General features: G+C 39.4%; 4 protein-coding genes across 4 annotated transcripts in view; all 4 read left to right on the top strand.

The window, feature by feature from the left end:
- Nucleotides 1–516: 516 nt before the first annotated feature.
- Nucleotides 517–2,918, top strand: LOC103391538 (olfactory receptor 11A1-like). The gene has a single exon (XM_025063757.1). It carries the CDS (start codon nucleotides 789–791, stop codon nucleotides 1,713–1,715), a length of 927 nt encoding a protein of 308 aa, XP_024919525.1. The 5' UTR covers nucleotides 517–788; the 3' UTR covers nucleotides 1,716–2,918.
- Nucleotides 2,919–3,335: 417 nt separating this feature from the next.
- LOC103391537 (olfactory receptor 11A1-like) lies at nucleotides 3,336–5,910 on the top strand. The gene has a single exon (XM_008327832.2). The coding sequence runs from the start codon at nucleotides 3,590–3,592 to the stop codon at nucleotides 4,514–4,516; it is 927 nt and encodes a 308-aa protein (XP_008326054.1). The 5' UTR covers nucleotides 3,336–3,589; the 3' UTR covers nucleotides 4,517–5,910.
- A 139-nt stretch (nucleotides 5,911–6,049) lies between these two features.
- On the top strand, nucleotides 6,050–10,870 carry LOC103391536 (transmembrane protein 237A-like). The gene is given in 11 exon segments (XM_025063656.1): nucleotides 6,050–6,410; nucleotides 6,479–6,604; nucleotides 6,703–6,805; nucleotides 6,921–7,075; nucleotides 8,237–8,263; nucleotides 8,266–8,350; nucleotides 9,586–9,777; nucleotides 9,867–9,940; nucleotides 10,016–10,103; nucleotides 10,177–10,298; nucleotides 10,551–10,870. Coding segments are annotated over 11 exon segments (1,149 nt in total). The 5' UTR covers nucleotides 6,050–6,298; the 3' UTR covers nucleotides 10,616–10,870.
- Nucleotides 10,871–11,038: 168 nt separating this feature from the next.
- cnot11 (CCR4-NOT transcription complex, subunit 11) overlaps nucleotides 11,039–11,730 on the top strand; it is a 5,933-nt gene continuing 5,241 nt past the window's right edge. The window contains exon 1 of the mRNA XM_025063655.1: nucleotides 11,039–11,716. Within this exon, the coding sequence (XP_024919423.1) occupies nucleotides 11,427–11,716 (290 nt within the window). The 5' untranslated portion in view covers nucleotides 11,039–11,426. The remainder of the gene's footprint in view (nucleotides 11,717–11,730) is intronic.

The following is an 11,730-nucleotide window of genomic DNA, read 5'->3' as shown; positions in this document are numbered from 1 at the left end:
TGTCTTCTGCCTATTGCTACCGTCTCTAAACCATACATCATGGCTGGTCTCACCACCGTCCTGTAAACCTTTCCCTTCACCTTAGCCGACACTCTTCTGTCACAGATCACTCCTGACACTTTTCTCCAGCTGTTCCATCCTGCCTGCACTCTATTCTTCACCTCTCTTCACCTCAGCTTATGAAATCTCCATATCTTTGATTTGTCCTACAAAACTGTAGCCAACATTAGCATGGTGTTAAAGTACACATTAAAGTAACTGGTAAACTAAAATAAGCATGCTAAGATTTGTTACAGTAATGGAACCCTTGTGAGCTACAAGGTCATGATCCTTATGTTTAAGTCACTTACAATGGTAATGGCATTTCTTAAGCTAAACTGTACCTCACACAGCATCCCAACCTCAGATGCAATCAACTTAACATACTGTAGCACCCTCATGGTTTGGTACGCAAAGACTTATGGGTAATTGTTAGGAAATGTTTTGTGGTGATGTAAGCTGACTTTGGACGGTAAAGATCGAGGCAGGGGACATTACTAAGGCTGCTTTTTTTCTAAATTTGCATATCAGATGTTTGGTATTTTTGCTTTTGTCTACATAAAATTGTCTTTTAGACCAATAAAAACTTGGGCGCTCACAATTGGCTGCTGCTAGTGGGTGGAGTTTTACATTGCTTACGGCTGTGACTTGTGTATTTGTGATGAGTGTTTTCTTTATTTAAAATCTCTACCCCCATTCACGATCAGCTTCAGCGTGTTTTCTGGTACCTCTGTTCTGCGACCTGCTCCATGGCTGCAGACTCTAATGTAACATACATTCATCTGGACGGATTTGTAGAAATGCAAAAGTACAGATATGTTTATTTTGTCATCATGTTTACAGCTTATCTTCTGATCATCTTCTCTAACATCACCATTGTGGTCGTGGTGCTCCTTCACCAGAATCTTCATCAGCCCATGTACATCTTCATCGCTGCTCTGTTGCTCAACTCAGTTCTGCTGAGCACCAACATTTACCCAAAGCTGTTGGTGGACTTTTTATCAAAGAAGCAAATCATCTCATATCCAGGCTGTCTCCTCCAATGTTATCTTTATTACTCTTTGAGCAGTTCAGAATTTTTACTGTTGGCAGTCATGGCCTATGACAGGTATGTTTCCATCTGTAAACCTCTTCAGTACCCGGTCATCATGAGGAGAACAGTTGTCTTCCTTCTGTTGGTCTTCGCATGGGTGCTTCCTCTTTGTCAAATAGTTGTTCCTCTCCTTATCAACTACCACAGAAAACTCTGCACTTTCAGACTCAAAGGCTTTTTCTGCAACAACACAATGAACTATCTCTACTGTGTGTCCTCCAGAATTCTGTTTATCTACGGTACGGTGGCTCTTGTTGACCTCGTCGTAGTTCCGATGCTCTTCATAATCTTCACGTATGCCAACATCTTAATCATCTCGTGCAGGAGCTCTAAGTCTGTGAGGAGCAAAGCAACAAATACCTGCCTGCCTCACCTGCTGGTTTTGATCAATTACTCCTGTCTGATCATCTACGACATCACCATTGTCAAGCTCGATGGAGAGTTTGACAGAACAGCTCGTTTCCTGATATCCCTGCAGACGCTGGTGTACAATCCTCTCTTTAACCCTATCATTTACGGCCTTAAGATGAAGGAAATTAATCAAGCTCTGAAACGCTTGTTTCGTCCTGTCAAACACAGCTGATCAATTGAGCAATTCATTGTTGATCAAGCTATCTGTCATCAAATGTATCTGCTGGTCTTTTTGTTACAGATTCACCAGAAATGATGTTCTTTCTTTGCCATCTGGTTTTTGTTCGGACATGTTTTGGTAACAACTGGTATATGGTCAAGAAAAACATAATGTTATAACCTTAATAATAGTGTCACCTTTCTATAAACTTATTTCTGATGTGACAAAATGGGAAGAGGAATGAAAGGTGTGCTATCCAAATTAAATTAAATTTAAAAATATATCTCAATAAGCGACAGTCAATACATTGCTCTCTTTCATTCAATTTTAAGTACAGTACCAAATTAATGGTCAATATGCTGAGGATATACTCTGCAGAAAAGGCCCCACAGAAAATCTACGTCTCTTTTTTACACAAACAGGGAGAATACTTCTTTGCTTTGAAAATATATACATCTGTAAAACGGTGATATCAGCATAAGAACTGCTGAGGAACATTTAGACCATTGTTTCTTAACGTTGTGACCGACAAACACCATCATTTCCCTCTGTGCATGTCCTCGCACAGACTGAACAGACACTCAACATTATGCCCGAGACATGACTAGACTATTAATTTAAAACCTTAACTCTTAAATACAAAGGCAAGTCCGCTTTTAGGAAAAAAAAACAAAACAACATTTATCAACAAACTAGATCAAGACGAATGCAGAAACGTAATACCTTGAAAAATAAAGCATTTGGATGATAGTGGAGTCTTAACATCCACTTAGTGGTCAAAGTGGCGTGACATACAGAAGAACAAACACTTTGTGTCTCTGTGGAGATTAATGGTTATTTACAAAAGGTTCTGTCATGTTATAACTTGATTTAAAATGAACAAACTAAAACTTTATATTAAAATAATTCATGTGGGTTTAATCATACACATTTGGTTCTAAATGTAAAGTGCAGTATTTGCTTGTCGTGATACTTGTCATACACATGCATTATAAACTAAACAAATGTTGTTGAGTCTAGGTTTGGTGTTTCTGCTGCGTTCTTGACTACAAAACCGCCAGTAGTCAACAACTTTGTTTATGATAAACAACCTTGTAATGATAATTCTTCACAGTATTCTATCGCTCTCACGGGCCTAAAAACATCTTAGATTAGGGATTACCGATATTAACTTTTTTGCCAATATCGTCCAAAAAATTAATTTCCAATTCCAAAATCAACCAATACTAACCCTTTCATGCATGACGGTCACTACAGTGGACAGCTATTAAAATGTCATTTTCTATGATAAGAATAGGTGTTTGATGGCAGTGTTGCATATAAGCCTCTACAGTGGATTCCTGAGAATCACCCAACACTGCCATACAGTGGTCAGCCTTTGCAACTGCAGAATAATTTTGTCAACATTCAAAAAGAAAAATTTGGTGTATAAAAACAGAACCAAATCAGTTCTTATTTTTATGTCTAAAAACACGTAAAAACACTTAGTAACTTTTTTTAACTCAGTATATCATGGGTCATGCATCAAAGGGTTAATATATGCGACCATTTCCGTTTAAGACAACATGTCACAATGAAAATACTGTGCACAGTACGAATAATAGTTTCGGTAAAGATCGAGGCAGGGGACATTACTAAGGCTGCTTTTTTTCTAAATTTGCATATCAGATGTTTGGTATTTTTGCTTTTGTCTACATAAAATTGTCTTTTAGACCAATAAAAACTTGGGCGCTCACAATTGGCTGCTGCTAGTGGGTGGAGTTTTACATTGCTTACGGCTGTGACTTGTGTATTTGTGATGAGTGTTTTCTTTATTTAAAATCTCTACCCCCATTCACGATCAGCTTCAGCGTGTTTTCTGGTACCTCTGTTCTGCGACCTGCTCCATGGCTGCAGACTCTAATGTAACATACATTCATCTGGACGGATTTGTAGAAATGCAAAAGTACAGATATGTTTATTTTGTCATCATGTTTACAGCTTATCTTCTGATCATCTTCTCTAACATCACCATTGTGGTCGTGGTGCTCCTTCACCAGAATCTTCATCAGCCCATGTACATCTTCATCGCTGCTCTGTTGCTCAACTCAGTTCTGCTGAGCACCAACATTTACCCAAAGCTGTTGGTGGACTTTTTATCAAAGAAGCAAATCATCTCATATCCAGGCTGTCTCCTCCAATGTTATCTTTATTACTCTTTGAGCAGTTCAGAATTTTTACTGTTGGCAGTCATGGCCTATGACAGGTATGTTTCCATCTGTAAACCTCTTCAGTACCCGGTCATCATGAGGAGAACAGTTGTCTTCCTTCTGTTGGTCTTCGCATGGGTGCTTCCTCTTTGTCAAATAGTTGTTCCTCTCCTTATCAACTACCACAGAAAACTCTGCACTTTCAGACTCAAAGGCTTTTTCTGCAACAACACAATGAACTATCTCTACTGTGTGTCCTCCAGAATTCTGTTTATCTACGGTACGGTGGCTCTTGTTGACCTCGTCGTAGTTCCGATGCTCTTCATAATCTTCACGTATGCCAACATCTTAATCATCTCGTGCAGGAGCTCTAAGTCTGTGAGGAGCAAAGCAACAAATACCTGCCTGCCTCACCTGCTGGTTTTGATCAATTACTCCTGTCTGATCATCTACGACATCACCATTGTCAAGCTCGATGGAGAGTTTGACAGAACAGCTCGTTTCCTGATATCCCTGCAGACGCTGGTGTACAATCCTCTCTTTAACCCTATCATTTACGGCCTTAAGATGAAGGAAATTAATCAAGCTCTGAAACGCTTGTTTCGTCCTGTCAAACACAGCTGATCAATTGATCCAGCAATTCATTGTTGATCAAGCTATCTGTCATCAAATGTATCTGCTGGTCTTTTTGTTACAGATTCACCAGAAATGATGTTCTTTCTTTGCCATCTGATTTTTGTTCGGACATGTTTTGGTAAAAACTGGTATATGGTCAAGAAAAACATAATGTTATAACCTTAATAATAGCGTCACTTTTCTATAAACTTATTTCTGATGTGACAAAATGGGAAGGGGAATGAAAGGTGTGCTATCCAAATTAAACTAAATTAAAAAATATATATCTCTCTCTCTTTCATTCAATTTTAAGTACAGTACAAAATTAATGGTCAATATGCTGAGGATATATTCTGCAGAAAAGACCCCAAAGAAAATCTATGTCTCTTTTTTACCCAAACAGGCAGAGGAATATTTACACCAATGTTTTCCTCATGATGTAACATGACAAACATCATCATTTCTCTCCGTGCATGTCCTTGCACAAACTGAACAGGCGCTTTAGCTTTATGGCCATGAGACACGAAGAGAGAATGAATTTGAAAAGTCCACTTTTAGAGAAAAAAAAAAAAAGATTTAACAAACCAGATCGAGACGAGTGCAGAAACGTGACAACTTGAAAAATAAAGAATGGATGATAGTGGAGTCTTAACATCCAATGTGGTCTGGGTGTATCTGTGGGATGCTGCTATTGTTGTGGACGGGTAAGCCTGTGGTTATGAAACGATAATTAGACCAGAAACATTGAAATATGCCAATTTTGATATGTTCATATAAAGAAAGAAAAACGAGGGTCCACCGTATTTTGTAACTGATATTGATTGTAAAATGGGTTGATTGTAGTCAATAAATTGTAACTGTTTTTAATGACATAGCTATGGCGATGTATCATGGATGAAATGCATTGCAATATATTGATTGTCACAGAATCCCTTGTGATATTATTGTTATCGTGGGCAAAATACTGTATCTTGATGGTATCATGTCGCAAGTTACCTGGCAATACCCATCCCTAATCAGCAACATTGCTGTATAGCTGATGATTTAATTCGATTAAATGCAATTATTAGTGTGATGTCATCTCTCAAATTCATTATCAAGCAAATGCGTTTGTGGAATCGGTAGGAATTGTTAAATCAGCAGAACAATAGCTGTCATGGTGCATTCCAGTTTTACTAATACAAATCAGCAGCTTGACTGATTTTGCAAACTTCACAAAGGTGTAGGACCCATGCAGTTAAGGTACAGTGACATCAGCTGTTTCTTTCTTGAGCTCATTTGTGACTTGCATAGTGTCCTGGGATAATCTGACTGACCCTTAGGTCACTAACACCAGGCTGATGGATTACTGATAGAATCAGAGTTGAAGCACCAATCAGAGTGAACATGAAGTGTTTGTGTATTTTTTTTTAAAATTTATTTTCAAAATTCATGAAGCCGGATTGAACACCCTAGTGGGCCTGTTTTGGCCCACAGACCGTATGTTTGACACAACTGGTTTTCCGTGAATAAGTCTCTCTCTGATCCTTCACCGAGTGTTTTGGCCCACAGACCGTGTGTTTGACACAACTGGTTTTCCGTGAACGAGTTGTTTATAATCAGATTGCTTCTGTGGCCCATGTTAGTGACTGGGATTTAACTTTGCTCTCAGTGCCACAAGCATAAACCACCAACATTTCAAAACCCTAATACCTTACACTGCTCCAACAACACCGGCTCTCGCCTGAGGTCACAGGATAATGTCGTTATGCAAAACAGTCTGAGCTGCTTAGTCGACAGCAGGCTCACTTCATGGTCCGCTGCACGGACGCCGCTATGCCGAAAATCAAAAGCAAAACAAAGAAAATGAAGAAGAGGGTCAGCAAAAAGGAGGGCAAAGGTCAGAGCGGAAACTCAATCTTTGGTCTGTTCGGATTATGGTCTGCGCTTTTATTTCCTGATCTATTCTATTCTAAAACCGTTTCGGTGCAGACGTGCAGTTGCAGGACTTCACCAGCAGAGGTCGTTCTGGTAGCAGAGACACCGCTGTGATGCCTCCGCTGCAGGAATCAGCACTACAGAAAAGGAAGAGGAGGAGGAAAACCAACTGGACTGTAGGTGAGGTTGATGACTGAGAAACGAAAACTAACAACACAGAGACAAGTTTCAAGTGATTTTGGTTTATGTCTAAACTGTCATGTATTATATGACCCGAGATATGAGTGAAGAACTCGCTGTAGCCAATGGAAACATTGATCACTTTGGGGCTGACAGTGAGGGGACCACTACCCCTATAACCAGGAAAACAAAAAGAAAGTGGTGAGGCTCCGATGTACTCGAAAACGCAGCTTCTGCCCAATTGATCATTTTTAGAACCAGACCACATTCTCATTTTTTTTTTTTTTTTTAATTTCTTCAATAAATTTTTCACCAGGAAGACTAACGCGACAGAAAACTACAGCATTGACCTGAGAGCTGAAAACGATGATGTCATCACTGACATCCAGTCACCGCTCCCTCAGCAGTCCTTGTTCTTCACTCCTCATGGTCTCAGTCAGTCCGTCGGCAAAGTCTTCGTGGACGGAAACCGTGAAGTTCACAGGTCCATGGAGACAATCCTTGATTTTACCCAATCACAGTTATTGATTGGTATTAAATATCAATTTCAAATAAAATTATTGCACAATATTTATTTTTTAATATATATATATATACTGAATATAATCTAATATCTAATAATATTTTTTCTACTAGTTTAATTTCTGGACACAGGTCTTCTTAACAAACTGCCAGTAGATGCTCAAATTCTACGTGAACAACTTAGATAATTATGTTATTATAACAATAACTCTGTTTTTCCCAGTGTTCCAAATATGCCGTGTTTCATTGTTTCATTGAATGTGCTGCGGTACAGTGTTATGAATGCTGCATCACCGCCAAAAAAAAAAAAAAAATTGACCACTGCTTGAGCGAAATGCATTGTTACATCGGATTAACTACATAAAACAATATGACTATTAAAGGTTATATGAAAAGTAAAATTATGAAAACCATGAGAGCCAAAGTCTCTCTTCCCCAGAAATGCAGGACACAACTTCTGTCAAACTCAAGGTTCCAGGGGCGAATTTTGGTCCTCAGTCATTTGGTGTGGACGGTGGCACTTAAAAACCTGACTCACAGTTCTGAACTAGGCTGTTTTTCCTTCTTATTTTTTACTTAAAAACGTAGACAATTTGATTTAAATGTGAGTTACTTTACCTGATGAATTCAACTAGTTTTTATTACGCAGCAATATACAACATTTGTAACTTGAATAAATATGAATCAACTGCAGATTTTTTTTATTATTATTAATATTTTACGGAGTTGTTTCATCTATATAGTTACAACCGGCTCTTCAAGGGCAACCACGTGAAACCCTATGAAAATTAGTCCGACACCCCTGCAGTACACATCAGTGATCTCTTTTGCCAGCCCAGCCCTGACACTAGGCTCAGTGAATTCGTTTTGCCCACCAGGCCGTGTAATTTGTGTTGCTCTAATATTTTTCTGTTGCAAAATAAAATCAGGAAGCCTTGGATTTACAAATATTATAGTTTGAAAACCACTGGTAAAGAGGAAAATTTGATGATTGCTCCAATTGTGTTAGCGGGTCAAAGTCTGTTGAACTGACCAAAACAGATGCAGGTTAGCATGTTCATCTTTTATTTTTCCCTGAAGTTCACAGTTCACAGGTTTTGTTTCACGCAGGTCATTTTCACGCAGAGAGAGCGGAGCACCCACAGGGTTGATGGTTGACTACTCGGACCAAATACAGTCCTGGACCAAAAGAGATGTGGCCATGAGGGTTCACAGTGGCTTCAGGTCTGATTCATATATACAGTGGAACTTCCTAGATACGTGCTTCTCGAAAAATAAATAATAACATTTCCCATGTTACGAATCTGCAACTATTGCAACAAGATTTTGCTTGTGAGACGAGGAATTGTCTTGTACTCAAACGGGGACTGGCATCCATTCAGTCGTACGGCATGCCGAGTTTGCCATAAAGTGTTTCCATCCATCCATTTTCATCTGTTTATCCGTTACTCGGTTTGCGGGGGCACCACTGGAAGGTCCCAACGCCCTAACCGGGATTCGATTTTGCCCAGGAGGTAAACCCTGGGGATCCGCACCAATGACAGAGACATTGCATCTGCGCCACACTTTTAGTGTTTTATAAAATAAAATTTAAAATATATATATCAATAATCCTTTTCCTATGCCAAGTGCCCCCATCTCTCACTCACTGTCCCTCGCTTGGTTATTTTACCTGTCATTTTTTGACTTTCTTGTTTTTGATGTTTAGATACGGGGGGACATTAGTTGTATATATATATATTTCTGGGGGGCCGGAAGGAATTATTTGGTTTTTACTTATTTTTAACTGGAAATATTTGATCTGGATACAAGTGGATCGAGACACGAGTGCTGTTGTAGAACAAATTAAACTCGTATCTCGTGGCTCCACTGTATTTTAACATTAACATGCTAGGTTAACTAACTACTAGCGACTGATCTAGTCTAGTGGAACCCCAGGGTTCACCTCCTGGGCAAGATTGAATCCCGGTTAGGGCGGTTGGCGACCCGGTAACGGATAAGCGGATGAAAATGTATGGATGGCTAGTATGACTTGTCCTTTTTTTTTTTTTTCAAGTCATTTGAAGTAGATAAGTAACTTTTACTCTAAGTCAATTTTAAATTAAGTATTGATTTACATTTAGCTGAGTAGACTTTTAGATGGGTACTAGGATTTATTTATTTATTACTTTACCTAATTACAGTTTTAGTACTTTTTCTACCTCTAATGACCATGGACTGAAAAAGAATCAAATCCACGATCAAAACAACTAACAGGCTTATCAAGGCATGAAAAGACGCAGCAAGAGCTTTATACAGAAGTTTGAAAACTAGAAGGCGATTGTAATCTATTCAGCTTATTTGTTTAGCGCCACAGCTAAAGTTACTGAAAATGAACTGAAAAAATAAACACATACTAACTTTTGAGCTCACTATACCAATTACTTAAGTTTGGTAAAATACATTGTATGTCTCCACAGGGTGATTGGTCTTTTCTCTCAGGGGCTCCTTGCTGGTTTTGCTGTCTGGAGTGTTATTGTGGTTTATATTTTAGCTGGTGATCGCATGAGCACTCTTACCAACCTGCTGGTGCAGTACCACCCACTGGCCTATCTGAGTCAATCACTACAGTACCTGCTGCTGACCATTAGCACCGTGTCTGCCTTTGACAGGTATGTTGGTTTGGTCCAGTTGTTGCTCAAGTTGCAGACATGGGAAATCACAGCAGTAACGATTGCTGCTGCTGATTTTTGTGTTTCAGACTGAATCTGGGTAAAACCTCTACAGTCCTGAGCCGACTACTCACTCTGGACTCTGCGGCTCTGACCTCAGTCTGTGAGTGACACAACACCGGTGCGTTGACGATGGAAAAGATCGTTTAAACGAAACTTTTCTCTTTCTCTGTTGCAGTGTATTTTATCAGTCTGACTCTGTCACTGAGTCAACAAATGACCAGCGATCGCATCAACCATTATCCATCAGCCAATCACACGCTCTGGTGAGAATTATTGATAAATTGGTTAAGTGATTAAAGGATTTACTGACTTATTGGATGATTGGTTCAAACTCAGGCCTCCAAGTTCAGAGCAGCAGATCCTCAGACCATGGATTGCAGTCAACTTTGTGGTGGCACTGTTAGCGGGCGCAGCTTGGGCTGTCATCTCTACTGGACCTGACATCGACTACACTGAAGGTAAACCAATGACCAATGACTTTTTGGGACTGTTTGGTTGCAATTAAAATTAAGAAAGTTAAAGATGCATTTGAATATTCTTTGTTTCCTATTACATTTGGTCTGCATGTCTTGTTTGACATGTGATCCTAGGGCGGTAAAGCTTGGAGATGCATTAAATTATATATATATATATATATATGGCAGAAAAATATGATATGGTATATGCTCATTTCATTATTTAAATAATATTAAATGTTTGTATCTTTGCAGAGTTTTTGATGTCAATGGAAGTGCAGGGAAACCCAAGAGGAGAGGGCCTTGATGTACCTACATAAAAAGTCTGACTAAGTAGAAGTGTCCTTGTTTATTTGTGTAATTTCTCTTAAAATTATTTATTACGCTACCTTAGAATACCGTTTTAAATAAATAAATAAACTTAAACGGCTATCAAACTGATGTGTTTTCCTGTTTGTACTAAATTCCAGTTGCTATTCGGGATAGGCATCAACAGTGAGTCTTCTTAATATTTTATTTATTAATTAAATTTACAATCAAGTAATGGATATAATATAACATGCATAGAATATCTTAGTCAAAATACTGTTAATATTAAAGTTTTTTTTTCTTTGAATAATTAATACGCTTATTTTAATTATTATTTTTATAGAGTTATGGCACAGACACATACAGAAGCAACTGCGTCGTCATAGACTCGGTCAGTAGATGTCAGCAAAGCTACGCAGAGCTACTCCCAACGAAGACGAAGAAGAACCGGAAGTACATACAAATGGTTGCAACCCGAGTTTCATTCGTTTTAAGAAGAACCCTAATAGGACTTAACGGACTCGATTTTGCGTTTTCCTCAATGATTTTGACGATTCCAAGACATATGTCAAGAAGCTGTGTTGTAGTTTGAGAACAGTCGTACGGACTGAAGTTAACATTTGCTATGTTCTTTAAGGTTTGCTTCATATGGCTTTGCTAAGCTAACTGTGCCAACTGAAATTATGTCCAGGCTTCACTAAATAGTTGAGATACTTAAACGTGAGTTTTACTGAAAGACAGGAAATGCTTTACGGACCTTTGTGACACATATACACACACTCCCGCGCTGATTTTCCGAAGTTTGCCGAAGGACTGGTCAGGATGACGCTGTTGCCGAAGGAGCTGGCAAACCTGCTGAGTGTCGTGTCAGAGGAAGCCTGCGCGAACTCTTTCGAAACACTTTCCACACACTTTCACCACTACTTCGGAAAAGCCGAACACTTCCGGGTGGGTTCGGTGCTGGTTCTGCTTCTTCAGCAGCCGGACCTGCTGCCCAGCGCCCCCCAGCGGCTCACTGCCCTCTATTTGCTATGGGAGATGTACCGAACAGAACCGCTGGCGGCAAACCCTTTCGCAGCAGTTTTTGCTCACCTGCTGAAACCCCATCCCCCCCCCGGGGCGGAGG

The sequence above is a fragment of the Cynoglossus semilaevis genome, chromosome 16 (genome assembly GCF_000523025.1).
Source record: "Cynoglossus semilaevis isolate Cse_v1.0 chromosome 16, Cse_v1.0, whole genome shotgun sequence".
Taxonomy (NCBI): Eukaryota; Metazoa; Chordata; class Actinopteri; order Pleuronectiformes; family Cynoglossidae; genus Cynoglossus; species Cynoglossus semilaevis.
Note: the sequence above shows the minus strand (reverse complement) of the source record. Positions and strands in the feature narration are given on the sequence as shown.

Excerpts from the sequence above, each read along its gene's own strand:
- LOC103391538 (XM_025063757.1), top strand. The coding sequence starts at position 789 with ATGGCTGCAGACTCTAATGTAACATACATTCATCTGGACGGATTTGTA.
- LOC103391537 (XM_008327832.2), top strand. The coding sequence starts at position 3,590 with ATGGCTGCAGACTCTAATGTAACATACATTCATCTGGACGGATTTGTA.